The sequence below is a fragment of the Mirounga angustirostris genome, unplaced genomic scaffold, assembly GCF_029215605.1.
Source record: "Mirounga angustirostris isolate CCGP_5_RB_7025 unplaced genomic scaffold, mMirAng1.0.hap1 SCAF_10, whole genome shotgun sequence".
Lineage (NCBI taxonomy): Eukaryota > Metazoa > Chordata > Mammalia > Carnivora > Phocidae > Mirounga > Mirounga angustirostris.
Genome location: NW_026991718.1, coordinates 21,808,874 through 21,834,243, shown reverse-complemented (window position 1 = coordinate 21,834,243; position 25,370 = coordinate 21,808,874). Strand labels below are relative to the sequence as shown.

The window sequence follows — 25,370 nt, the reverse complement described above, 5'->3', positions numbered from 1 at the left end:
ATCTATAAGTATATAATCTATAGGTGCAGAACACTGAAATTAATACTTAATGGTAAAATAAAATACTTTTTAGAATATTTACATTGGAGAATAGGCACCAGATGGTCAAGGTTAGGTACTCTGATAAAGCAGGTCATTTTAAGATACCTGAGATTCTCCTGGCCTGGAACTATCACAGGCTATTTTAGCTAGAACAGTTCTCAAACTTAACATCATGGGAATTCCCTGATGGACTTACTAAAACATTTCTAGGTCCCACTCCCAGTTTCTGATTCAGGTCTTAAGTGTTGTGTTTTTAACAATTTTCCAGGTCATGCTGATGCTTCTGGTCCAGTGATCATACTTGAGAACTGCTGAATTGGAGTACAGATTAGGCATGGATAAAATTCCTTAAGAGAAATACACTATGTTTTAAGATACTGTGAAGAATGTGGAAGGTTTGCCTTCCCAAAGCTATTATATATGGAATGTGCACCTTACCCAAATCCATGGTCTTTGAATAAATCACAAAGGATACTTCGCCTTAAAGTATAATAGAAAAAAATAATAATAAAGTATAATAGAAACGGTGCCTAGCTCTGTACCTGGTTACTTGGTATGTGTACATGGGAGACTTTAGTAAACATCCCCTCTTTACTGAGACAGGTTTGGACATGTGGCTTTAAACCTCTGTGTTGAATAGAAGCGAACCTACTTGCAATTACATAATTTTCTTATTTGAAATTATGACAGGCAGGCTTACAACAAAGTTAAAATTAAAAACACTTTATCCAAGTCATCATCCAAAGCAGGATTCTTATTCATTAGTCATATGTTTTGCTCACTTTCTTCAATGAACCTGTTGTCCTATAGTGAGTTACCCCCACACTTTGTACCCAAGATTGATTGGTTGCCAAGGAGACTCCACTGCCACCCTGGGCAAGTTCATGTTTCCACTCCCTTTCGGCTAAAAAGAGGGGAACTCATGGTACAGGGTCAAGGGCAAGATGCTGGGAAAGTAGAATACAGATCCAACCTGACAGAGATTTGAAGTGAAAAGTTCTTGCTGTTCCATCCATCAGCAGCAAAAGTACTTGAGTTCAAATGATAAAACTTGAAGCTTTAGGTTTGAAGGGATATCAGCATCCAAGAATAGTCAGAATATCCTTCCTTGCATAAATCCAAGGGACAGGCCAAGGGGAACCTGCATCTACCTGCCAGGTCCAATGGTTTTCTATCCCTGGCTGCATCTAAATCAAATTTCCCTATAAGAAAAACTCTGCTAACTCTGAACAAAATTGTCCTTAATAGTAGCCCCCAATCAGAGGTTAGGATAGTTCCTTCATAGAGTTCCAAAATTCTGGACTTCTAGAAACTACTTGTTGTTTCTCTTCCAATACTGTGCCATTGATTCTTGCATAAAATTCTGGAATGCTGGCTCTTCACGGCTTTCCTCCGTAACTACAAGGAAAAAAAGGTCAAGTCTTTTTAACTTTCCCATTAGACAGATTAGAGCTGCTGTCACCAATCTATCAGAAATAGTACTCTGCTTCTAATAAACTACGTGTTCACTCCTCACAATGAGGAAATATCTCCCAGAAGCATGCTCTATTTATCATGTTGCCCAAAATTTACGGTTTCTTTCACCTGTAAATGTGGAGAATATCTCCCTCATTGAGTAACTAAAATGAGGTCCCACTCCTAGGTATTTTTAACCAAGAAAAACATATATAGCAACTTTACTCATAATAACTAAAAATCTGGAAACAACCCTAATGGCAATCAGCTGATGAATGGACAAACAACTTGTGGTAAAAGCCACATCATGGAGTATTATTCAATAAAAAGAACATACTTCTGATACATGGATGGATTGCAAAAGCATTACACGGACTGAAAAAAAGTCAAATCCAAAAAGCTAAATACTGTGATCCTAATTATACAACATTCTGGAAAAAGCAAAATTATAGGAACAGAAATCAGATTAGTGATTGCCAAAAACTAAGTGTGCAGGAAGGGGACTAAATAAAAACAAGCATGAGGAACTTGACTATGATGACTGTTACAAGTGCACATATATTTGTTAAAACTCATCAAACTAGGGGCACCTGGGTGGCTCAGTCGTTAAGCGTCTGCCTTCGGCTCAGGTCATGATCCCAGAGTCCTGGGATCGAGCCCCACATCACACTCCCTGCTCAGCAGGAAGCCTGCTTCTCCCTCTTCCACTCCCTCTCTTGCTATGTTCCCTCTCTCGCTGTGTCTCTGTCAAATAAATAAAAATCTTTAAAAAAAAAAAAAGGGGGGGGGTGAGCTTTACTGTTTGTAAATTATACCTCAATAAATCTGAGTCAATGAGGCAGTTTAGATGTTAGCATCCGGCACACTGGATGGTAAAGAGAGGTTTGCTCTCGGTCATAGCTAGAACCAAAAAGCGTTGTTTCAAGAAACAGATTCTGTTCACAGTACATAAAACCATGCCAGGTGGAACCCTTCTGGGTTTCCAGAGCCATTCTATCCTCAGTGTTACAGTCCCTTCTAACTGGTTTCGGTCTGCTGAGGCCTCCTTATGCATTCTTCACCGCCCCCCACCTCATGTATTTTTAAAACAGTAATTACACGAAACAAAAATCCTGGATTTCTCAAATTGAGTTAGGACCTAAAGATGAGAAGACAAGAGACTAACAAAAAGCCTGTAATGAGCTCAATATTAACCATTCAGTAGAAAGGCCAGGAACTCAATATATGGAACTCTTTCCCACTGCTGTATTGGGTGCCATCTTTCTCTCCCCTATCACTCTGGCTGCATCTATATGGTTTCTCTCAACAAGAAAGCTCCTAAGCAAACAATGTGGGGATAAGCAGCTACTCTCTTCTCATGAGCCACCTCAGCCACCTCTCACCTCTGTGATCAATATCATCAGTATCACTGTCTGCTTCTTCATCCTCTTCATCCAAAGTTCCCCGAGTCAGGATCAAGTCAGAAGGGTCAAGTGCAGGAGATAAGCTGTCTACGGAGAAAACACCTGTCAGTAGCATGTCATGAACCTATGTCTCCCCCAAAAGGTGATTTTGATTCAGTAACTACGATTATAAATTAGCAGGATGAAAATGCTCATGATAAATATAAATGCTGACTCTTACCTCTTCTAAATGTATTATTGTTTTAATACCACTTAACATTTTACAGTAGTGTAGTTCACAAAATGCTTTCAGGATCCCAGTAACCCAAAAGGTGCTATTTTTAAGCTGAGGAAAATAATTCTCAGGTATCTTGTCCTGGTAGTAACATCATTCGTTTTAGTAGCTCACAGCTTAGAAGAGGCTATAGTTTTTCCTATGAAGACTAAAGGTATCTGAGCAGATGCAGTGTGTGATGAGTCAGCGTAAAAGTGTAGAGTACTAAGGAATATTCCTGGTGGAAATTTAAGTTCTGAGGGTCTGAAGAGAATAGATGGTGAAATAACAGAGAGTAAAGGAGCCAGGATATTATTCAAGAAAAAGAGGGAGGGAGGAAAATGGGAAATTGAATATACTAATAGAGGCAAATTCCCTACTTGGAAACTGAACAAGGGCTAAGTGCCAATCAAAGTCGAATCACTTCATTTCTGTGCAGGGAATTCAGCCTGCAAGGGTTGGACTCAGAATCTAAAGCGATGCCCAGTATCCTGGAGCTGCGGGAGGACATGACCACTCTCTTCAGGAGCCTAGTTGGAGAGAAGTCAGCTGGGGATGGAGGAGGCCAACAGTGGCAACATCAAGGGGCGCAAATCTCAAGGGGACTGTGGCCCTGAAGAAGGATGGCGTTCTAACATGGCGTGCTAACAGTCAGTGCTTAAGTCTGTGCCCAGCTATACTTGTGATTTTCCCCAAATAATTTACTGCAAGTCCCCAACCTTTAATAGGTTATCTGAGTATGGAAGACCTTTTGCAGCAGATTTAACATTTGCTACTTCACATATTCTTGAGTGATGAGCACAGAAATTTATGTCACTGGGGTGCACAACAAAGATAGCCAGGTGAGTTCACATAACTGGTAAACCCCGCCAGTTTCTAGCATCTCCCCGCTCCAAGTGGCTTTGCTGTTGTCTACTAAAGATACAGCAAAAGCTGTCATGAACAGAACTTCATTCCTTTAAAGGCCAGCCCATCCATAAGTGTGGGTGGGTGGGGGCGCATAGATACTAAATATGAGCACCAACCTAGAAACCCCTAAGAATCAATGACAAAATTAATTCAAACAATAAGAAAATTCAGGGGCACCTGGGTGGCTCAGTCGGTTGAGCAACCGATTCTTGGTTTCGGCTCAGGTCATGATCTCATGGGTCACAGGATCGAGCCCCACACTGGGCTCCTCACTCAGCACACAGTCTGCTTCCAATTCTTTCTCTCTTCCTCATCCTCCCCCTCTGCCACTCCCACCCCGCACGTGTACTCTCTTTCAAATAAATAAATCTTTAAAAAATATTAAAAAACAAAGAAATTCAGTAAAGTAGCAAAATAAAAAGACTAATATATGGAAATGAAAAGCCTTCATATACACAAACATAACCAGTTAGAAGATACAGTGGTTCGGGCGCCTGGGTGGCTCAGTCGGTTAAGCGACTGCCTTCGGCTCAGGTCATGATCCTGGAGTCCCGGGATCGATTCCCGCATCGGGCTCCCTGCTCAGCGGGGAGTCTGCTTCTCCCTCTGACCCTCCTCCCTCTTGTGCTCTCTGGCTCTCATTCTCTCTCACAAATAAATAAAAAAATCTTAGAAGATACAGTGGTTCAGAAAATCCCATTTTCAACACTAACAAAGAAGATAAAATACTTGGAAAATTTTAACAAAAACTATGCAAAAACCACAAGGGAAAACTCCTGAAAAATACAAAAGTACACTTAAAAATATAAACATATTCCTTATCCTTGGATAGAGATTCAACATGAGTCTGCAGTTCACCCTATATTAACATACATAATGCAATACCAATAAAAATACCAAAAAGTTTTTTTAGCAAACTAAATAAGTTGATGCTAAAGTTCATGTGGAAAAACAAACATGCAAGAATAGCCACGGAAACACTAAAAAAGAAAAATATGAAAAGGGACTAGCCATGGCAGACATTAAAACATTCTATAAAGGAAGGGGCGCCTGGGTGGCTCAGTCGTTAAGTGTCTGCCTTCGGCTCAGGTCATGATCCCAGGATCCTGGGATCGAGCCCCGCATCGGGCTTCCTGCTCCATGGGAAGCCTGCTTCTCCCTTTCCCACTCCCCCTGCTTGTGTTCCCTCTCTCGCTGTGTCTCTCTCTGTCAAATAAATAAATAAAATTTAAAAAAAAAACATTCTATAAAGGCCCTACGTAATTATAACAGTGTGGTACAAATAGTCCAGAAGAATAAAATGGCAAGTCCAAAAATATACCCAAGTACACATGGAACTTTAGTATACCATGTAGGTAGCATCTCAGATCGCTGGGGCGAAGGTAGACTTTTTGAGAAACAGTGCAGGTACAACTTTATGAAAAAGGTAACACAGACCTATACTTTACACCATACCCAGGAATAAACTCTAAATGGATCAGGGATCTAAATGCAGAAAATGAGGGGCACCTGGGTGGCTCAGTTGGTTAAACCCCTGACTCTTGGTTTCGGCTCAGGTCATGAGATCAAGGCCCACTTTGGGCTTCATGCTTAGTGCAGAGCCTGCTGGAGATTCTTTCCCCTCCCCCTCCTTTCCCCTCTGTTCCTCCCCTCTGCTGGGATAACTGGCACATTCTCTCTCTCAAATAAACAAATAAAAATCTTTAAATGTAGGGCGCCTGGGTGGCTCAGTTGGTTAAGCGACTGCCTTCGGCTCAGGTCATGATCCTGGAGTCCCGGGATCGAGCCCCACATCGGGCTCCCTGCTCAGCGGGGGGTCTGCTTATCCCTCTGACCCTCTTCCTTCTCATGCTCTCTGTCTCCCATTCTCTCCCTCAGATAAATAAAATCTTTAAAAAAAAAAAAAAAAAACTTTAAATGTAGACAGTGGGGTGCCTGGGTGGCTCAGTGGGTTAAGCGTCTGCATTCAGCCTAGGTCATGGTCCCACGGTCCTGGGACTGAGTCCCACATTGGGTTCCCTGCTCAGTGGGAAGTCTGCTTCTCCTTCTCCCTTTGCCCCTTCCCCCAACTCATGTTCTCTCTCACTCACTCACTCTCTCTCAATAAATAAATACATATAATGAAACCATATAAGTACTACAATAAAACATGAGTAAATTCCTCTTTAGCACAGCATAGATAAGGGATTCCCAATTATGAATCAAAATCCAGATGCAGTAAAAAAGAAGGCAAGTAAATTTGATTACATCAAAACAAAAACTTTCACCTGGCAAAATAACACCATGGACAAAGTCAAAAAACAAGTGACAAACAGAAAATACTTCTAACAGGCATCACAGAAAAATGGATACTATCCCTATTACATTAATGGATACTAAAACTAGTGGGTAAACATGTGAAAATTAGAAGGATATTCATATGGTCTCAAAGCATCACCCAAAAAGACTTACTATAAAGGGAGAAAGAACTTTACAGTGAAAAACCTGGCAGACACCACTTTAAGCAAGTAATCAAAATTAACATCACCAATGATGGGACAAATAAATCTACATCGTGGGCCTTGGACGTTATGAATGGAAAAATCACAACTTCACTTCTGTAAAGTGCTGCCACCAATGAGCCACCTGAACTGAGTCCTGAGGGAGTGTCAGACAAACCCAAACTGAGGAACATTCTATCAGATATCTGTCTCATACACTTCAGAATTGTCACTACCATGAAATACAAAGAAAAACAAAGGAACCATTCCAGATTAAAGGAGAACAAGAGTCAAGATAACTCAATGCAATGCAGATCCAGGATTTTCTCCTGCTACACAGGGCAAATGGCTACATCTAAATAAGGAACACATCAGACAACAGTTATCAGAGTTAGTTTCCTAATTTTTAGTAATGAGCTTATATAAAATAATATCCTTGTTTTTAGAAATAATATACTCAAATATTCAAGGATAATATTCAAGAGTAAATCTATAACTTATTCTTAAATGATTTTGAAAAAAGGAATATATATTTTATTTATAAATATATTTATATGCTTATATATAAGTCATACATAATGAGAAAAAGAAAAAGAATGAAGTAAATGTGGTAGAATGTTAACATTTTGCGAATCTGGTTGAATGGTATATAGTAATTCTTATACTAGCCACACAATTTTTCTGTTAATCTGAAAGCAGGTCAAAATAAACAGAAAAAAAAAAAAAAAAAACAACGCAGGGGTTGGAGAGTAAAAAGTATTTAAGAAAATTGTAGGTGGGGGGACGGGGTAATTGGGTGATGGGCGTGAAGGAAGGCACTTGATGTAATGAGCACTGGGTGTTGTATGCAACTAATGAATCACTAAACTCTACCCTGAACCTAACAATACACTGTATGTTAACTAAATTTTTTTAAAAAAATATTTAAGAAAATAGAAAAGATATCAAGTATCTTGCCAAAGTAAAGCAAAAACTACCTGAAGAGGAAGAAATCAAAGTGGTATAGTTATATACAAGTTTCAGGAGTTTACCTTTCCAAATCACACACAAAGTAAATGTGATATAAAAAATAGATACATCAATCTCAAACACCACTTTATCTTTATCCTTTTCTCTCTCTTAAATATAAGTATCTTCCTGCTCAGTGGAAGTAGGCATATCCTCCTTTTAGTTCCTAACACCAAGAGACCCTCCAATACCTGTGGCAGTCCCTGTGTCCAAGGCTACAGAGCCCAGATCTTTCCGAAGGCGTTCCAGTTGTTCCTTCTGCTGCTGGTTCTGTGCACTGGCCTGTACATACAGAGAAAAATATCTTCATATTAAAGAAGGAGTCCTAGGGGCACCTGGGTGGCTCTGGCAGTTAAGCGTCCAACTCTTAATTTTGGCTCAGGTCATGATCTCAGGGTCATTGAGTGTGGAGCCTGCCTAAGATTCTCTCCCTCCACCCTCCCCCCCACCCCGCACTAACGCACTCACTCTCTCTCCAAAATAAATATAAATAAAATAAAATCTTAAAAAAAAAAAAAGAGCCCCAAGTTAGATGCCAGACTTCTAACAAGAGATGACTAAATATACAAATGCTAGAGGCTATTTAGACACTGAGGCAGGTAAGAAACACTGAGGCAGATACAGAAACACCAAGCAGTGTGGGCCCAGAGGAGCACAAGTTCAGACTAGAGGGCTCTGCAGACAGAATTAGAGGTTTCAGAAACTGGATACAAGAACACATCAAAAGAACCCTCAAGCAGACATAGCAGTGGTAAGGGGCCCAATGCAGCTGAAGAGGGCAGGCCAAGTGATTATTTGGAATAAGCACTGTGAACCACCTCTTTTTTCTTAAAATTCTATAACCAGTCCTTAAATGAGCCTCGGGAGTAGGAGGGGGGTGCGGCCCAAGAAGTGCTTAGCAAATGTAACAGGAAAAATCAGATTTAAAAAACTTCAAATAAAGAGAAGAAAAATAATTAAGGGGCCCTTCTGCATCTAGACAGCACACATACAAATTTACTAATTTAAATAACAAACATCTAAAACATACACTGATAGCCAAAACAAAGGATTTATGGCAGGAGGATTAGTGCATGGTTTAAAGTTATATTTTAGTGGTCCAAAATACACAAATAGCCTCCTCTCTTACCACTGACTTCTTCAGACGTTCATATTCAGGACGATACTCCCTGGAAAGAGAAAACACTTTCTAAATTCCTTTATTTAATAATCTGTCCTGCCCACCCCCACATCACTTCTATTTTCCTAGGTCCCTGACAGTAACAGAAGACCTTACTTCACTGAACATTATATGTAACAAGTCAGTCACGGAGATTATACCCCTATGGAATTAAAAGTCAAGGTGCTTGCCCCCACCCTGAAACCCCAAATAGACAAAAGACTGCTGGCCTGGAAAGATTAACTCTAGAATCCATGACTCATGAGCTCATCATTTGTTTGGATAAAACTAAGATGAATAAAAGAAGGGAGCCTGGGGTGCCTGGGTGGCTCAGTCAGTTAAGCGTCTGCCTTCGCCTCAGGTCATGATCTCAGGGTCCTGGGATCGAGCCCCACATTGGGCTCCCTGCTCAGCGGGGAGCTTGCCTCCTCCCTCTCCCTCTGCCCCTCCCTCTGCTTGTGTGTTTGTGCGCGTGCTCTCTCTCTGTCAAATAAATTTTTTAAAAAAAAGGGAGGCCTGTTGGGCTCAGGAAGCCCAATATGTAATTATGTGGCTTATCTGGGCAGTTACAAAAGGATACAGAAAGGTCTATCCTAAGACTGGGAACACACAGAAAGACCCCTTGTCTGATGAATCAAAATGAAAATAATGTGTCTAAAAACCACCATGTGGTTGTTAGAATCTTGCTAAGTATGAAGCCAAAGGAACATGCTAGTAAGTGGCCAATTATCATGCCACCAGCCCAAGGAAAGTGCTCTGATTACACTTTCCTGTAAGTAAACAGAATTCCAGTATTAACCATGATAACAGTAATAACCACCATTTATCATGAAGTGTGCTTGCTATGTGTCAGCAATTGTGCTAGGTGCTTGGATATATTTTCTCAAATAATGCTCACAACAACCTTAACAATAAATGCTATTATCCCTGATCTACAAATGATGAAAACTTGCTAAGGCCACTCATTTATTCAGTGGAGAAAATAGAAATCCAACCCATGTCTGTCTGACTCCAAAGTCTATGTTCTTAATCCAGGGTCAGCCAATGTGGCAAACAAGCCAAATCATGTCTATTTTTGTATATAAAGTTTTATTGGAACACAGCCATGCCCATTCATTTGCAAATTATTTATGGATGCTTTTGCCCTACAATGACAGTTAAACAGTTGCAACAAAGATCGTATGGCCCACAAAAACCTAAAATATTTACTATCTGGCTTTTTACAAAAAGTCTGAAGACTCCTGCTCTTAATCATTCAATACAGCGAAGGTTTTATACTCCTATTTTTAAAAAAGGTTAATGGGGACTTGTTATCCTTAAGTGTGCACATACAGATCCAGTACACATACACATGGCAAACATAATACCTATACTATGAAAACCAAAATGCTTTGCTGACAAAACTGCTACCATATTAGATTGTACGTTACTAAAAATGTCATCAACAGGATTTTTCTTTATCCTCACCTTTCATATTCTTCCGCAGCACTGGTGACTTGCATGAAGAGTTCATCTAAGCCTGTACCCAGAACAGCAGACACACCCACCACCTGTCAAAAGCATCAGTACCACTGAGGAAACTGTATATTTTTAAATGGTGTATATTACGTTGTTCAAATATCATAAAATCTTCATAAAAGTTGTTTAAATACTTCAAGAAGTCTCTGACAAAGAGTGAAGCTAAAACAAAACAGCACACATACTCAAAAGCCATGGCAAGATGTCTATGGAAAAGAGAGGACTAGAAAAAAAAGAGGAGGGAGGCGCCTGGGTGGCTCAGTTGGTTAAGCGACTGCCTTCGGCTCAGGTCATGATCCTGGAGTCCCTGGATCGAGTCCCACATCGGGCTCCCTGCTCGGCAGGGAGTGTGCTTCTCCCTCTGACCCTCCCCCCTCTCATGTGCTCTCTCTCATTCTCTCTCTCTCAAATAAATAAATAAAACCTTTTAAAAAAATCATTAAAAAAAAAAAAAAGAGGAGAAACACGTAGCAAGACTTGTCATCTATTCCCTGTCAAATCCAACCACTGTTTTCTATAAAAATTAGTATCGCAATGCCTTTGCTTGGGCAATTACCATCCTCCCTGCCACCCCAACACACTTTTGCTTATATAAATTGTACCCTTCCTGGGTGCCTAGGTGGCTCAGTCGGTTAAGCGTCTGCCTTCGGCTCAGGTCGTGATCCCAGGGTCCTGGGATAGGGTCCTGCATTGGGCTCCCTGCTCAGCGGGGAGTCTGCTTCTCTCTCTGCCCCTCTCCCCCACTCATGTGTGTGCTTTTTCTCTCGCACACGCATACACACACACAAAAAAAATAAAATCTTTAAAAAAATAAAAAATAAATCATACCCTTCCTTCAAAGCATACCTCTAATGATATATCCTCCAAAATCCTTCATTTCAAGAGTGATCTGCCCTTTACCAGCATGAGCCTCAACCTCCAATCTTCGTAAGGTCCTTAGCACAATATATCATGTTTCAATTCTGTGTGTAGCCCACTCTTCAAACTAAACCATAAACTCTGAAGGTTGGGTCTTTACCTTATTTATCTTTTTTAAGTAATCTCAGTGCCCAAAGTGGGGCTCAAACTCACGACCCTGAGATTAAGAGCCAGCCATATGTTCTAGTGACTGAGCCAGCCAGGCGCCCCTACCTTATTTATCTTTTAAACCTCCAGTTTTCAAACTGGACAACAACACGCAAAAGAATGAAAAAAAAACAACCATAAAACTCCCATTTTTATAAGTAATGCTTAAATGCTTTTTTTATGAAGGTAACGAACTTCTTTTCTAAGATAGGTTCAAAACCAGCCCTATGGATTAAGAGATTGTCTGAAGGGACTGTCAGCATAAGGAGAGGAGAAAGTTTACCCTAAGTGAGCTGTAAAATTCATCTAACACCAGGCTCATTGAACGAGTCAGGTTACTGACGTATGTAGTCTCTTGATTCAAGGCATCTTGGAAAGCCTCAAAATCTTGCATCCATTCCACTGCAAAGCTGTGATCAATGATGTCAGTCTGTACCAGAGAGAAGTCAACTATTAGCAACCAGAGATGTGCTGATATCAAACTTCGAAAAAATTTTAATTAAGTGGCAACAACAAAGCAATTATTCATGTATTTTTTCTCTGCTTTCACCATTTCCTCCTCCACTACAACAAATCATAAAGGGCCAAGACTACTGTAAATAATGAAATGAAGATATGTGTTCTCGTGGTTGAAGCAGACCCTTCACTATCCACTGCCAAGTGACCATGGCGACAGTAGATGCCAGCATATTCCAGGCTCTGAAGTCATGTAGTCTCTTGAATCCTAGCTGTCAACCCAACAACAGTGAAGTTTTCTGTTTTAATTGTGACTGCCAATACACTAGCATATACAATGCAATTCTGAGGGATAACCTATACACTACGGTTGAGGGGCTACTCTATCTAGTTTAAAAATACTTTGATGAGAGCCACTGATAAATATTCATTCAATCTGATTCAATCTTTCTGCTACAAGTGCTCATGACTTTGTTTCAGGTAAGTTTGAATCTGTTCTCCAACATGTGAAAATCCTCACCTACCCAAACCTTCCAATAACACAAGGTTCTGATGAAAAAGAAATACTGAAGGAAGGATCCACTTACTTTATTCATAACCACAATGAAAGGCAGCTTGGTTTTGTACAAGATGCTGAAAATCAAATATCAAGACACTATTAGTAAAAACACTTAAGCTCCTGCTTGCCCAGTGTCAGTCCGTGGGAACTGAGTAAAGAGAAGTAGAATGGGTTCAGACTCCACATATACGTATCCATTCTCACACAGCCCTCAGTTTCCTCTCCCAAGAGGAAAAACCACCACCTACCCTCAAGCAAACAACACACACACATTCTCTCTCTTTCTTGGAGTAATAATGCTTTGATACTGATCTTGTTTTTTGTGTATGCTTTTTTTGTAGGGTTGTTTTTATCAAATAACTGTCTTTTAAACAATAAATATGGAAACAAAAAACATTATCAATCATCAGATTTCTATTTGGACTAGGATTTCCTGAATCTAACAAGAAGGGATACCCCTAGTCATATGAGAAGGCACAAATGCTGGCGATGGCTTTTGTGTACACCCCAAGTAAATTCTCTCACATTTAATAATCGTTCGCCTTGTTCCTATATCTACTGCACTCACATACCCTAGTGAGGCATGTCCTTCTGTCCCCAATGACATCAAGCTGGGGCAAACCTGTGCTGTGTGGAATTATAGAAAAATCTCTTTATTCATAAGCTCTCACATTATAATTTAACTCTACATGTCATAACACAGAAAAGGAGCATTTAGACCAGAGGGCTCTATTCTATTTAGACTTGTTTCATTCAACTGGGAGCAACTACCAAAAGGTTCATATTCATACACAACCTGTTTCTATAACAAGCAAGGGAGGAAGATGAGAAGCTGCTCATAGAGAATGCCAGCACATGTGTCTCTTTTCTCTTCTAACCTCTCCCCAGCTTACAACTACTAAACTGAGGGGCACATCTGAATGAGCACAAATCCAGGTTGGTAAGTACTCGGGACTCAAATACAAAAGAGAAAAGAAGAGGCCTCCTCCCTTGATGTAATAGCATGCCCACCAGCAATCAATTACCTGCAGGCATAGAGCATATTGGACATGAAGGTCACTGGGTTGGTACTTCTTGATGTATCCATTACATAAATGACAACTGTTGGAAATGAGGACGCCTAAAGCCACAAAATAATCACAGCCTTAGTCAAAGGGCTCATGACCTATCCCCAAACTCTTTTCCCACCTTCCTTAGCAAGGGAGAACCGCCTTAGGCAGGGTGTACAGAGCTTCCACAACTCCCTCCCATATAAGGTCCCATGCAATAAAAAGATGCTTAGCCAGTCTAACTCTCTAGTTACTCTCAGTAACCAGACCTACAGTACTCACCAGGGCCTCAGTGATGATTGTCCCAGAAGCTGACCACGTGAACACCTCAATCTGTCCAGGTGTGTCAATCAAGACATATCTGTGTCAAGAACAACCATTAAAGAAGTATTACACTTGTGTAATGCTGAAAGATATTCCAGCACACAAAACACTGAACATCTGGTTAGCCAAGATTGGAACCTCTTCACACTGTCAAGTCTAATTTCCTCCCACTGCCCTTAAAACATATACCACGTTCCCCTGGGCTTTGTTCAATGTCCAATATTCACGCTACCAGGCAGGAGCAGCAGTCCACAAACTGCTGCAAATGATCACAGAGAAACTGTGATAGTTTTAGAAACACACTGCATTAAAGATGAGAGATAAACAAAACGAGAAGGCAAATCTCTTGGGAAACCATCTGGTCTCTTGGGGTGGAGGTGGGGGTGAAGGTGGAGGAGGGGAAGGAGGAATAGAGAGATAGGGGAGTAATAGCTAAATACAGGGTTTCTTCTTGAGGTGATGGAAATATTCTAAAAGTGACTGTAGCTATGGTTGCACAATTCTGTGAATATACCAAAAGCCAACAGACACTTTAAATGGTATATGAATTATATCTAAATAAAGCTGTTTTTAAAAATGAGCAAAAAATTTTGGATAGACATTTCTCCAAATATATACCAATGGCCAAAAAGTACATAAAATGATGTTTAACATTTTTAATCACCGAGGAAATATAAATCAAATCTGATACCACAATGAGACACCACTTCACACCCACTGACATGGCTATAACCAAAAACAAGGACAACAACAAGTATTGGCGAGGGTGTGGACCAGGACCCCTCACACGATGCTGGTGAGAATGTAAAATGGTGCAGCCACCCGGAGCTCGGGTAGGAAGGGAGAATAACAGGAACTGCTATGAGTATGATTTCTTTTGAGGATGAAGAGAAAGTTCTGGAATTAGATAGTGGTGATCAGTGCATAACTTTACGAATATACTAAAAACCACTATACTGTATACTTAAAAATTAGAGTGGACCGGGGCGCCTGGGTGGCTCAGTCGTTAAGCGTCTGCCTTCGGCTCAGGTCATGATCCCAGGGTCCTGGGATCGAGCCCCGCATCGGGCTCCCTGCTCGGTGGGAAGCCTGCTTCTCCCTCTCCCACTCTCCCTGCCTGTGTTCCCTCTCTCGCTATGTCTCTCTCTGTCAAATAAATAAAATCTTTAAAAAAAAAAAAAAAAAAAAAAATTTAGAGTGGACCTTTGGTACATGAATTTGTATCTTAAAAAAGCTGTTATTTTTTTTAAACTACCTCTAGTAGTTTTTTATAAAAACATTTTTGTGAAACACCTTATCTATCCATCCTTCTATGTATATATGCATGGAAACATGTGGAATGAGTCACTGATAGTAATAATGGCAATAATACATATAATATTTTATAATAATACTATATGTTATACATTATAAAATAATGTAACACAATAGAATAGTAATAATGATGATTGTTACTTCTACCGGGAATCAGGGTGAAATAGTTTCATCTTTTAAGTATTATACGTGGTTTTAATTCTCTATAATTCTTTTTAAGATTTATTTTTAAACAAGGGTTAGTAAGATGTTTCAGAGATCTTAATGCCAACAAATGTGGTTTTCCCAAGAGAAGGCAGGTAGACAACTGAATTTGGACAAAGTCTCAAAAATACCTCCTAGGAAGCCATGGGCATATATGACAGTGATTGGAGGCAGGATACTATTAAATTTAGATCTTCACCATATATCATCTTAATGGGTTGTTGTGGGGGTTTTTTTGCCCACTTTTTTCTTTTCACTTCTAATGGTTTCATCTCAATCTACACCCTTTCAGAGTTTGATGGTATCCTGAAATCCTCGAAACATGTCAACTACAGAGTAATAAATTGGTGTTAAACTGAAATCACTTACTTAGACATGTTCTGGGCCTTCTCAATAAATTTCATCACCTAAAAGAAAAAGATGCCAATTACAACAGGATCCATTTTCAGCACAGAAATCACCCTTGCCAGGGTGGCCTGCCTTACAGGCACTATCAACTATTCAATCTCTGTGTTCTCAATTTAGGACACCAACTAATAAACTCAATGAACCAAAGAAACAGAGCCACACCAGCAGCACTGCAACACGCCGGAGTACGCTGCAAGGTCCTAAGAAGCTAAAGACGATCAGTCACTGTCGGGACATATCTCTTGGTGCTTCAGTAAAATGTTAACAGCCTGTCTCACGGAGTGATTATCAGGGTAAAGAAATCAGTGATTACAAAACACTCTTAAGGACATAGGTGATAGAGAGAAACTTAAACAGTGACAATTATCTGTCACACGTAAAAAGCCCCATGATCTTTCCATTCCATGCCTGCTAGTCCATCCCACTCCCCAACCCTCCATTCCATCCTCAAGGTGACACTACAAGCCAAGATCAAGAAAAGAACCTGGATTTTTGTTTTATTGGCTGTCACAATGTTAAATGTGAAGTGTCTCACAACACTGATCATCCTGTCATAACCTCCTCTGTCTCCCAAAATGCTTACTTATTTTCTATGAATATCCAGGTTTATTGCTCTTTCTCAACGTGAGCAAGCTAAGGCATTTAAAAGTCACAGGTTTTTACACAGCCATGCCTATAAAGTAAAGACAGACATACCTGATCAAATCTGGTAGCAAAGAGATTGAGTGACGTCACTATACCACCATTGGGCCCAAGTCCATACCTGGACACTAAGTTGAGGATTTAAATTACTTACAGATCAACTTAGATGATGAAATTCACACTTAGGATATCATTCACACAAACAGCATTATAACATTAGTGTTCCATGAATGGATACTGGCAGCTAATCCCTGACATACCACACAACCTTAACCTCACAAGGAATTTTCATTATCCTCGTTCCTTTATCATTTTGGGGATGCCGAGGCAAAATGAAGAAATTAAAGTGACCAAAATGTAACAGACAGATGCATCTGGCAGTGACAGCTTAATAGCATTAGCCATTAAGATCATCTGAAAATATCATTAAGATATCACACTCCTTGCTCTGATCCTCACTGGTCAATCAACCTGCTGATTAGAATTAGTCTATCCACCTAGACCCACCTATACGGAAAGTACACACTTCATGCAGCAATGTACTAAGAGTTGATCCTACTTCTGAGTTTCCCAGTGTCAGAGGAGGTGGTAGCCTCCAAGGTGACACTACTTTATGGGACCAGGCACAGCACCAGCTAGCCTCTCACCCTCTATGCTCTCCAATTATAATAGCCTGTAGTCTGGGAAGATGGTAAGAAAACTGAACCCACAAGCTGAAACAGTATTTCTAATCACCTATAATACCTCTTCTCACATTCATCTTTCCATCCTCCTAATTAAATTACTTTAAAGCAATTAAATGCTTTTGCTAGTATATTTCACAAAGAAATGCAAAAATACTCTCAAAGCCACAAAAAAACAGATAGTAACTAGTCAGGGATGAGTCAGCAGAGAAGCAGATGCGGAAAAGGATACTGTTTCATGACTTCTTTATACTTCACAGTGTCACGAATATCTGGGGGGAGGCGGGAGGAAGAATTCATTGGAATTTAACAGACAGAAACAATATAGTTGAGGCCCTCCACCTATAATATCCTCAGACAACGGGCCTCTCAAGTCATCCCTGCTTCCCCTGAGGAAAAAAAAATAAGTTTCTCTTTTGGTATCTCACTTACTTTTCAAATCTGTTTTCTAAATTTTTAAGCTAAGGTCACTGAACTCTGATAGGGGAAAAAAAAAAACAAGATCGTGAAGAGAAGAACAGGGCAGAAGATGCCCTGCAAGTACCTTCTCACCCAGCAAGAATCTGAAACCAACCATTCAGACTTCTCTTGTCTGCATTCTCTTCTACTAATTCCCCCAGTTTCACACTGGTTTCCTTCCTTACAAAAGATAACGGGGAAGTAACCCATAAAAAATGTTAGCTAGGAACTCAGAAGTTATGGTAGAAATGGTCTGAGACAAGGAGAAAAGGTTTTGTTTTTTTTTTTTTAAGTAATGTGGCCAAGCTGGGTTTTGGGGGTTTTTTTAAGATTTTTTTTTTTTTTTTTTTTAACTTACTTGAGAGAGAGAGAGCGTGCGCACACATGCATGAGCAGGGGAAGGAGCAGAGAGGGAGGGAGAGGGAAGGGGAAAGAATCTCAAGCAGACTCCCCACTGAGCTGGAGCCCAATTCGGGGCTCAATCTCATGACCCTGAGATCATGATCTGAGCTGAAACCAAGAATTGGACACTTAACCGACTGAGCTACCCAGGCGCCCCAAGAGAAAAGTTTTGTACAACTTTAATACCTTATCAGTGACCCTACGCATAGAAAAAGGCAGCTAAAAAAAAATGCAGAATTGTTGAATCACTATATTGTACACCTGAAACTAATATAACATTGTATATTAACTATACTGGAATTAAACTAAAAATAAAAGAAAAGAAAAAGGGAGATGAATCAAGAAAAAAGTTTATTTCTTACTAATTGCCTACTGGTAACAACGGTAATACAGACATGATTTTTCAAAAGGAATTAATACATCCAGTAATATCTAACTAAACCTGTCTACCAGCCTGTAGACCCCACCAACTATTAGAATTCCATCTTTTTTTTTAATTTAGGTATAACCGACATACAGTATCTTACTAGTTTCAGGTTTACATCATAATGATTCGATATTTTTATATATTTCAAAATGATCTCCACAATAAGTCTGGTTATCATGTTACCAAAGTTATTATATTATTGACTATATTCCCTATGCTGTACGTTATATCCCCATGACTTACAGTGTACCTAGACGTTTGTACCTCTTAATCCCCTTCACCTATTTCACTCGCCTCCCAACTCCTCCCTGCTCTGGTAACCAACAGTTTGTTTCCTGTATCTATGAGTCTGTTTCCGTTTTGTTTTGTTTTTTAGGTTCCACATATAAGTGAAACCATAAGGTATTTGTCTTTCTCTGTCTTGGCTTATTTCACTTAACATAACACCCTCTACGTCCATCCATGTTGTCCCAAATGGTAAGACTTCATTGTTTTTCATGGCTGAGTAATTTTCCATGGTATATATATACCACATCTTCTTTATCCAGTCATCTATCAACAGAAGTCCATCCTTTAAATGAGAAGATACCAACTTTTTCCCAAACTCTTCCCAAAATGATCTCTGCTTCTTAACAAGGTTTTCCTTTATTAGTATGATTGGGGTACAAGCAGCTTAACAGGCTTAAGAAGAGACAAAGAGGGAGAGGATTAGCACAGTGACAGCCAGGAAATCAGGAGGCCCCTGTATCCTATCAAGAACCATGACAGTGAATCATATCCACTCTTAATTTTTTTCACACAGATCCTCTGAAAGTCTGATGATAACTGGAAACCTCTCCCCAAAACAATGCATATATGCATATACACATTTTCCCATGTAACTTTGGGAGTGGAAGAAAGGTTCCTATAGATCAGTAAGTGAACTACCACACAGGAACCCTAAACTTTTGAGAAAAGAAACTAAACAAAAAAGGTTTATGTATCAGGGCCTGCTGAAGGTTTTATGACCTTGAGGTGAGAGGACTGACTTTCTGTCACTTCATTATCGCAAATAACAATAGCCTGATACTCTCTAGTCAGAAAGAGGGGAGAGATAACAGTGAGAGGTAAGGAAATAAACTTACTTAGGAAAAGGAGTAAACAAAGAAAATGTGAATAAAGGAGAAGGCTTGTTTAGAGATTCTAGGAAATTCAAGGAAAATGAAAGTAGTTTAGAAAAATGAAAATGAGGGGCACCTGGGTGGCTCAGTCAGTTAAGCGTCTGCCTTCAGCTCAGGGCATGATCCCAGAGTCCTGGTATGGAGTGGGAATGGGGCTCCCTGCTCAGCAGGAAGTCTGCTTCTTCCTCTCCCTCTGCCCCTCCCCCTGCTCCTTCTCTCTCTCTCTCAAATAAATAAATAAAATCTTAAAAAAAAGAAAAAAATGAAAGCATTAAAGACTGGTGGGCTGGAAACTTTCCATTTTCTGAGGGACTTCACACAATTTACACAGTTCTTACAATTTACTCACCAATATTGGCAGGAAAGGGTACTTCATGTACAGCTGGGTCCAGATTAATCACATAAGGTGGAGAGCCTTGGCTATGTAGATGTCCAGTAAGCCTCTGCAGAGATATGAGAAGAGAGGGATGGAGTAAGACAGAGGGAATAAGGCGCCAAGATTCCTGTATCGATCATACCTGAAGACTCCTACACTTCCATTTCCCTCGACCTGAAATATTCGTCCCCGATATCCACCTCCAACATTCAACTCTCATAAATGCTATCTCTTCTTTATCACCCGTCTAAGAAGAGTCTCCCCTACTCTCGATCACTTATTTACCTGATTTGTGTGAGGTTTTTGCTATCACTCCCATTAAAATATTAGCTCCCCAAAGCGGGAACCTCGTCAAATTCAATCTCTGTATCTCCAGTGCTTGAAACATAAGAGCTGCGCAAGAAAAAATTCTTTAGTAATCTACACCAAAAGCCTGTATGCTAGCACTGTATTAACTGCCAGTTGCACGTAAGCCTCTGCCTTCGAGGAGTCGGCAATTTTACCTGTTAAGACAATTCCAGAACAACGTGGTAAGTTGTACCAAATATGAACTGAGGGTGCGAAGAAGACCGCCCTAAGTAAACCTGGCTAGAGTCCAAAAAGGCTAGCCTAAGAAGGAACCGGTGTTGCTGGGAAGTACCTTAAAGCCACACGCGGGTCCCCTCCAACTCTCCTGAGAGACCTCCCTCCCGTTCTCCCTGGCCTTCCGCCCACCACTGACAACCGCTCGCGTGCACCTACTACGCCCGCGCCGTGTACGTCACCTGCACAAAGGTGGTTTTCCCGGATCCCGCCATTCCCAACACTAACAGACAAACTGAAGGCCGAGGAGCCCCCGAAGCCTGCAACGCTGCTGCCTCTGCGGGCGCCGCCGCCTCTGCGGGCGCCGCCATCTTTCTCCTGGCTCCGCCCCCTCTACCATAGAGACGCCGCGTGCCTAGAGAGGCTGAAGTGACGCTCGGGGCCGCGAGAGAGGCTAGAACCCAACTAGCGCTAGAGGGGAAGACGAAGGGGCGGGCCGGGCGCTAGAGCATCCTAGCCTCCCAACCAACTAGCGACAGTGGCAGGGAAATGGAGGGCTAGAGAGGGCCAGGAAAAGGGACACTCACCGTCGTAGGGGAGGGCCTGGGAGGGGCAAAGCTCTGGTCCCCAGAAGGGCGAGACGAGATGGGGTCCCCGAGACAGGACCCCCACGGGTCGAAAATGAGGAGAGTGCGTTTCTCTTTCGGCCCCCAAGGAGCGGGAGAACCGGCTGCTGGGGCTTACTCGGCAGCCGACGAGGTTCAGCAGCTCAGGGCTGGACCGGCCGGGACTGGGGCGGAGTGCGACCCCGAGGGTTGCTGGGCAGCGTCGAGACCCGGGGAGCACGGAACGGAGAAATTGCGAAAACTTTCCGCAAGGGGACGCCATTTCCAGGTGTCGCAGGCTCCCGACAACAGCGCTCCCTCCTTGGCAGTCACCGTCAGTGAACCACGCCGTGACCCTGGAGATGAACGCTTGGATTCCTGGAGCAAGTAGGTACTGAAGGGGCGCTTCCCTCCACGGAAGTGTCCTCGGATACCGGAAAGGTGGTGGAAAAGCCGGGAAATGTATTGCTACTCTCGACCACCCCGGCTGTTCCTGTGGTCTTTTGTAGCTACTGCAGTGTTCAGTAAATCCTAAAATCTAGGTTTCACACCCACACTCTACCACTTGCTGGCGGTGTAAATCGTGGCCAAGTCATTTAAATTCTCCGAACCTGTTTTCTCCTCTTTAAAATGGAGGTGATACCTCACAGGGTTGTAGTGAATGCGTACTGTAAACTGTAAACTACACTCATTCATCTTTACCCCTAGCTGTACTCCCTGGTGCCATGCATAGTGGCAGAACCGTAATAGGTACTCAAAAATATTTTCTCGTATGAATTAAAGTACAGTTGTGCATTTTGTATTTACTAAATTTTCATTAAGAATTTATGCGGGAATGTCTCACTTGTTCTTCCTTCAGGTTTGCTAAGGACTCTAGGAGTTCCCCTCCACCATATCTCAGTTTAATAAATAATTTTTTCAAGCCAGAGAAACTAAGAAACTCAGAGACGAGGTTTAAAGAAAAGACAGTGGTGGAAATGATGAAGCTGAACAACCAAATAAAACAAACTCAAATCCAGCAAGAATTACTAATGGAGGAGACCAGGCAGCTGTACGCTGAAAAGTTACTTGTCCAGACTGAAAACAAATTCTTTCTGGAATACCTAACCAAGAAAACTGAGGAGTATGGAGGGCAGCCTGAAAAGCTGTGCAACAACTACTTACAAAAAACTGAGGAGATTGAACGAAGGAGGCAAGAATCAGCCTCCAAATATGCGAAACAAACTTCAGTGTTTAAAAGGGAGCTCTTGCAGAAGGAAAAGATCCAGTTCAACTTAAAGCAGCAGTTGCAGGCACTGAGGAATGTTTCACTATTAAAGGAGAAACAGGAGAGAGAAATACAGATATTACAGGAGGAGAAGAAGAAAACCCAAGCTGAGACAGATGCAAAGAAACAGGAAGTCCAGGTCCAGTTACTCCAGGAAAAAGCATTCCTGGAGAAACAACTGAGTGAGCCAGACATGAGGCAGTTGGGAAAGAGAAAAAGAAAGGAGCTTGACAGGAAGGCCCAGGCCTTGGAGCAGGAAGCAAAGCAGTATACTTTTGAGTTCTACTGCAGCATCAGGAGAGAGAACCGGGAGTTAGGGAAGAAATTACTGCAGCAAACTCAGCAATGCCAGGAGTTGCAGGCTATTAAAAGCCAGTTAAAAAATCAGAAGCAGCAGCTGCAGCAGGAGCAGTGGTATGTGCAGTGCTTAATCCGGGGGAGGCAACGATTGCAAAGAAGGCATAATTGGTGCCCAAGACAGGATGCTCCAAAGGCCACAATAACACCTCCCCTGAGTACCAAACCAAGGATTAATCCAAAGCAATTCCTAAAATAACACTGCTTCAGTAAGGACTGGAGTATTCTTATGTGCTGCATACACCTGGCTAGGAAGGCTTTGGGACCTCAGACTGCTATGATAAAACATCCATCATGATGTGTTAGTGTGAAAGATTAGGTGCGTTTTTCCAGCAGTATGCTAGACATTTGTGCCACCAGCTTCCCTTAATTAGGTTTTTCCGTAATTAGATCTTGTTAATAAACAGGATGTTCCTTAACTCTCCAGATAACCTAATACCATTTCCCAAACACCAGTACATTAAACTAGCTCAAGAAAAGCACCCTGAGGTAGTGAAAGGAAAACGGTTGTGATTTATTTCATCTAGCTAAGTTAGATTTCTAAGAATAGCATTTCAGATTGACTTTATATAGTGCCTTCTGCTCTGTAAACAACCAGTGATCCTCATGTCTCTTGGCCAGTTGCACACAAAGAAGGCAAAGTGCTTTTAAGCTCTTTTCCAGGTCTGCACCAGTGACCAGACAGTTCCTGCTCTAGTTTTGTCAAGTGAAAGAGTAATCTAACTAAAAGGCATGTTCAGTAAGAGCTAGGCTGGAGGAAGGGGGTGGAGCACTGGGCAGAATGACCTTTTGTCTGACGCTCAGCCCCTACAATTTTAGCTTTGAGTAAATTGAGAAGGGAAGAGCAGATAAAGGGGATGTCTGTTAGGTCAGCTCTTACTTTTGAAAATCTTGTCTGTGAAGAAATACCTCTAGCATTAATGAGGTCACTGCTTATTTCAGGAAAACATATGAAAAAAAGTTTTAAAATATTGGGACAACTTTAAAGAGTCTTGTGCCATCTATTTCCCTAACAACATTCTAAATTCTAAGACAAGTAAGATTAGTTAATGTTAGATATAGTAAGTACTTCAGTTTTAGGTCACTTACTACATTTTCTTCCTACTATGTGTGCACTTCCTACTATGTGTGTACATGAAATGCCTTTTGTAATCAATATGTGCCTTAAGTTTATTTAGAAGAACTGGAAATAATATTTTTAATTAGTATAGACTTTTAGGGTAGTTTTTAAAAAATTTTTTTGCACTTAATGACCTACTGATGGCTGGACTAGTTATTTGCATGCTCAATCCGAGTACAGGAATATAATCCCATATTTTAACATCACTCCTCTATGGGAAAATAAAATCAACTTTGTTTTCCAGAAATTGTTAGTGGTGAAAAACTTCAAAATAATTTTCCTGATTTTCAGTTTTATTCCTACGTAAAATGAATTCCTTTAAAATTGTGGAGTAAAAAATTTTTTCTCCCTCAATGCCTTCAACTTTTAAACAATGTTTTTGTTAAATGTGTAGTTTGTTATTAAAAATAAAAACCTTAGATTATAATGTATCTGTTGACTTTTTTCCAGTGTATTTTCTACTCCACTCTTCTCCCTTACTATTGCTTCTGCATGTCTTATTCATATTAGTGTGCACATAATAAAACTGCAATTTTAATACAGAAAGTAGAATTTTAGATAGTATGCAGGTACCTTAACCTGAATACTTTGGTTCTTGAGCTGAAAATACAGAAAGACTGAACTTGAAAAACATGGTAACCAAGATAAATTTGAAGGCCTATTCTCTGTGGATGCAAAAATGCAAAAAAAAAAAAAGCATAGGAAAATACATACTAAGGCTGATGAGTTGGAAAGTAGGAGGGATTTAGAATCTTATTATTCTGCTGTGAATTTCCCTTCTACCTTTGCTGTCCCAATTATCTAACTGGGGAGTAGGTAACTTCCGTCCCATACATTTATCTTTAATTCCTACCATCCCAGATAATGAATCTGGTGTATTACATTATGTCTATCCCTTTCAGAGTGAGGCCTCAAGGGCTTGAAGACTTTTGTGGGTGAATCATCTGATAAAGGTACTTTGAAACCCAAACCTGCAAGTGAGCAATAGGTTGGCCAACTAATATCTCAACCTACTTTTAGTCTGCTTTGCTATGAAGAAAATTAAACAGGGTGATGTTACAGAAAGTGCATTTAGATGGAAAAGACAACCAAGGTGAAATTTAGGTTAAGACCTAAATGATATAATGAAGCCTACCTTGCAAAAACCAGGGAAGAAGCCATTCTGGGCAATGGGAACAGTGAAGGTAAAGGTTCTAGGCTTAGTAGGTTCCAGGAACTAAAAGGTGAATGTAGCTAAAGTGTATTGGGAAATGGTCAGAAAACAGAGGTGGAGCGGAGGGACAGGAGGCTAAATGGGTTAACAGTGGGAGCAGAAGGCCTTATAGGACAAAGAGCACTGGGAAACCAGCAGGCTTTTAGCAGGTGAATGAGGTCTGATTTACAATTTTAAAAACTCAATACAGCTGTTACTGGCATGTATCCAAGCCAGTAAAAATCAGAAACAATCAAGAAAGTATTATGGTCTAGCCAAGAGAGGTGATGATGGTTCAGACTGGGGTGGCTGAAGTAGAAGTAAATAGAAAGAAGAGAATACTAAAGGGTGAAGGGAAAATGAAAGGTTAAGAATGAAACACAAGTAAAATTTCTAAAGTGTTCTCTTTTAAGAAGATGAGCAGAATAATTGGTGAGAACTGATTTTTTAAAATGAAGTATTTCAGACACACAATACAGAAGACCAGAACAAACTCACTATCCACCTTAAGAAATAAGAACTTAAAAATTCACTTGTAGTCCCTCTGAATCC

General features: G+C 40.8%; 2 protein-coding genes across 6 annotated transcripts; one reads left to right on the top strand and one right to left on the bottom strand.

Moving 5' to 3' along the window:
- Positions 1-743: 743 nt before the first annotated feature.
- On the bottom strand, positions 744-21,005 carry GPN1 (GPN-loop GTPase 1). 5 transcript variants are annotated; one of them, XM_045884312.3, is made up of 14 exons: positions 20,520-20,683; positions 19,729-19,822; positions 17,164-17,203; positions 16,303-16,369; positions 15,568-15,605; positions 13,639-13,717; positions 13,333-13,427; positions 12,336-12,381; positions 11,576-11,722; positions 10,177-10,259; positions 8,680-8,719; positions 7,742-7,832; positions 2,880-2,987; positions 744-1,440 (listed from the first exon to the last, which is right to left on the bottom strand). In XM_045884312.3, the coding sequence occupies exons 1-14, from the start codon at positions 20,646-20,648 to the stop codon at positions 1,355-1,357; spliced, it is 1,143 nt and encodes a 380-aa protein (XP_045740268.1). In that variant the 5' UTR covers positions 20,649-20,683; the 3' UTR covers positions 744-1,354. The 5 variants fall into 5 exon arrangements, with proteins under 5 accessions (XP_045740268.1, XP_064428100.1, XP_064428102.1 ...); XM_064572030.1 differs by lacking the exon at positions 17,164-17,203 and having other exon boundaries at positions 16,303-16,376; positions 20,520-20,684; XM_064572032.1 differs by lacking the exons at positions 16,303-16,369; positions 17,164-17,203; positions 20,520-20,683 and adding an exon at positions 20,865-21,005.
- CCDC121 (coiled-coil domain containing 121) lies at positions 20,923-24,055 on the top strand. The gene is made up of 2 exons (XM_045884311.3): positions 20,923-21,269; positions 21,742-24,055. Exons 1-2 carry the CDS (start codon positions 20,923-20,925, stop codon positions 22,703-22,705), a joined length of 1,311 nt encoding a protein of 436 aa, XP_045740267.1. The 3' UTR covers positions 22,706-24,055.
- Positions 24,056-25,370: the final 1,315 nt, after the last annotated feature.

Excerpts from the sequence above, each read along its gene's own strand:
- GPN1 (XM_045884312.3), bottom strand. The coding sequence starts at position 20,648 with ATGGCGGCGCCCGCAGAGGCGGCGGCGCCCGCAGAGGCAGCAGCGTTG. Across the intron at positions 17,204-19,728 it reads ACCCTTTCCTGCCAATATTG|ATATTCGTGACACTGTGAAG; the intron begins GTGAGTAAATTG and ends GCCTCCCCCCAG. Across the intron at positions 12,382-13,332 it reads AATATGCTCTATGCCTGCAG|CATCTTGTACAAAACCAAGC; the intron begins GTAATTGATTGC and ends TTTGATTTTCAG.
- CCDC121 (XM_045884311.3), top strand. The coding sequence starts at position 20,923 with ATGGGGTCCCCGAGACAGGACCCCCACGGGTCGAAAATGAGGAGAGTG. Across the intron at positions 21,270-21,741 it reads CGCTTGGATTCCTGGAGCAA|GTTTGCTAAGGACTCTAGGA; the intron begins GTAGGTACTGAA and ends TTCTTCCTTCAG.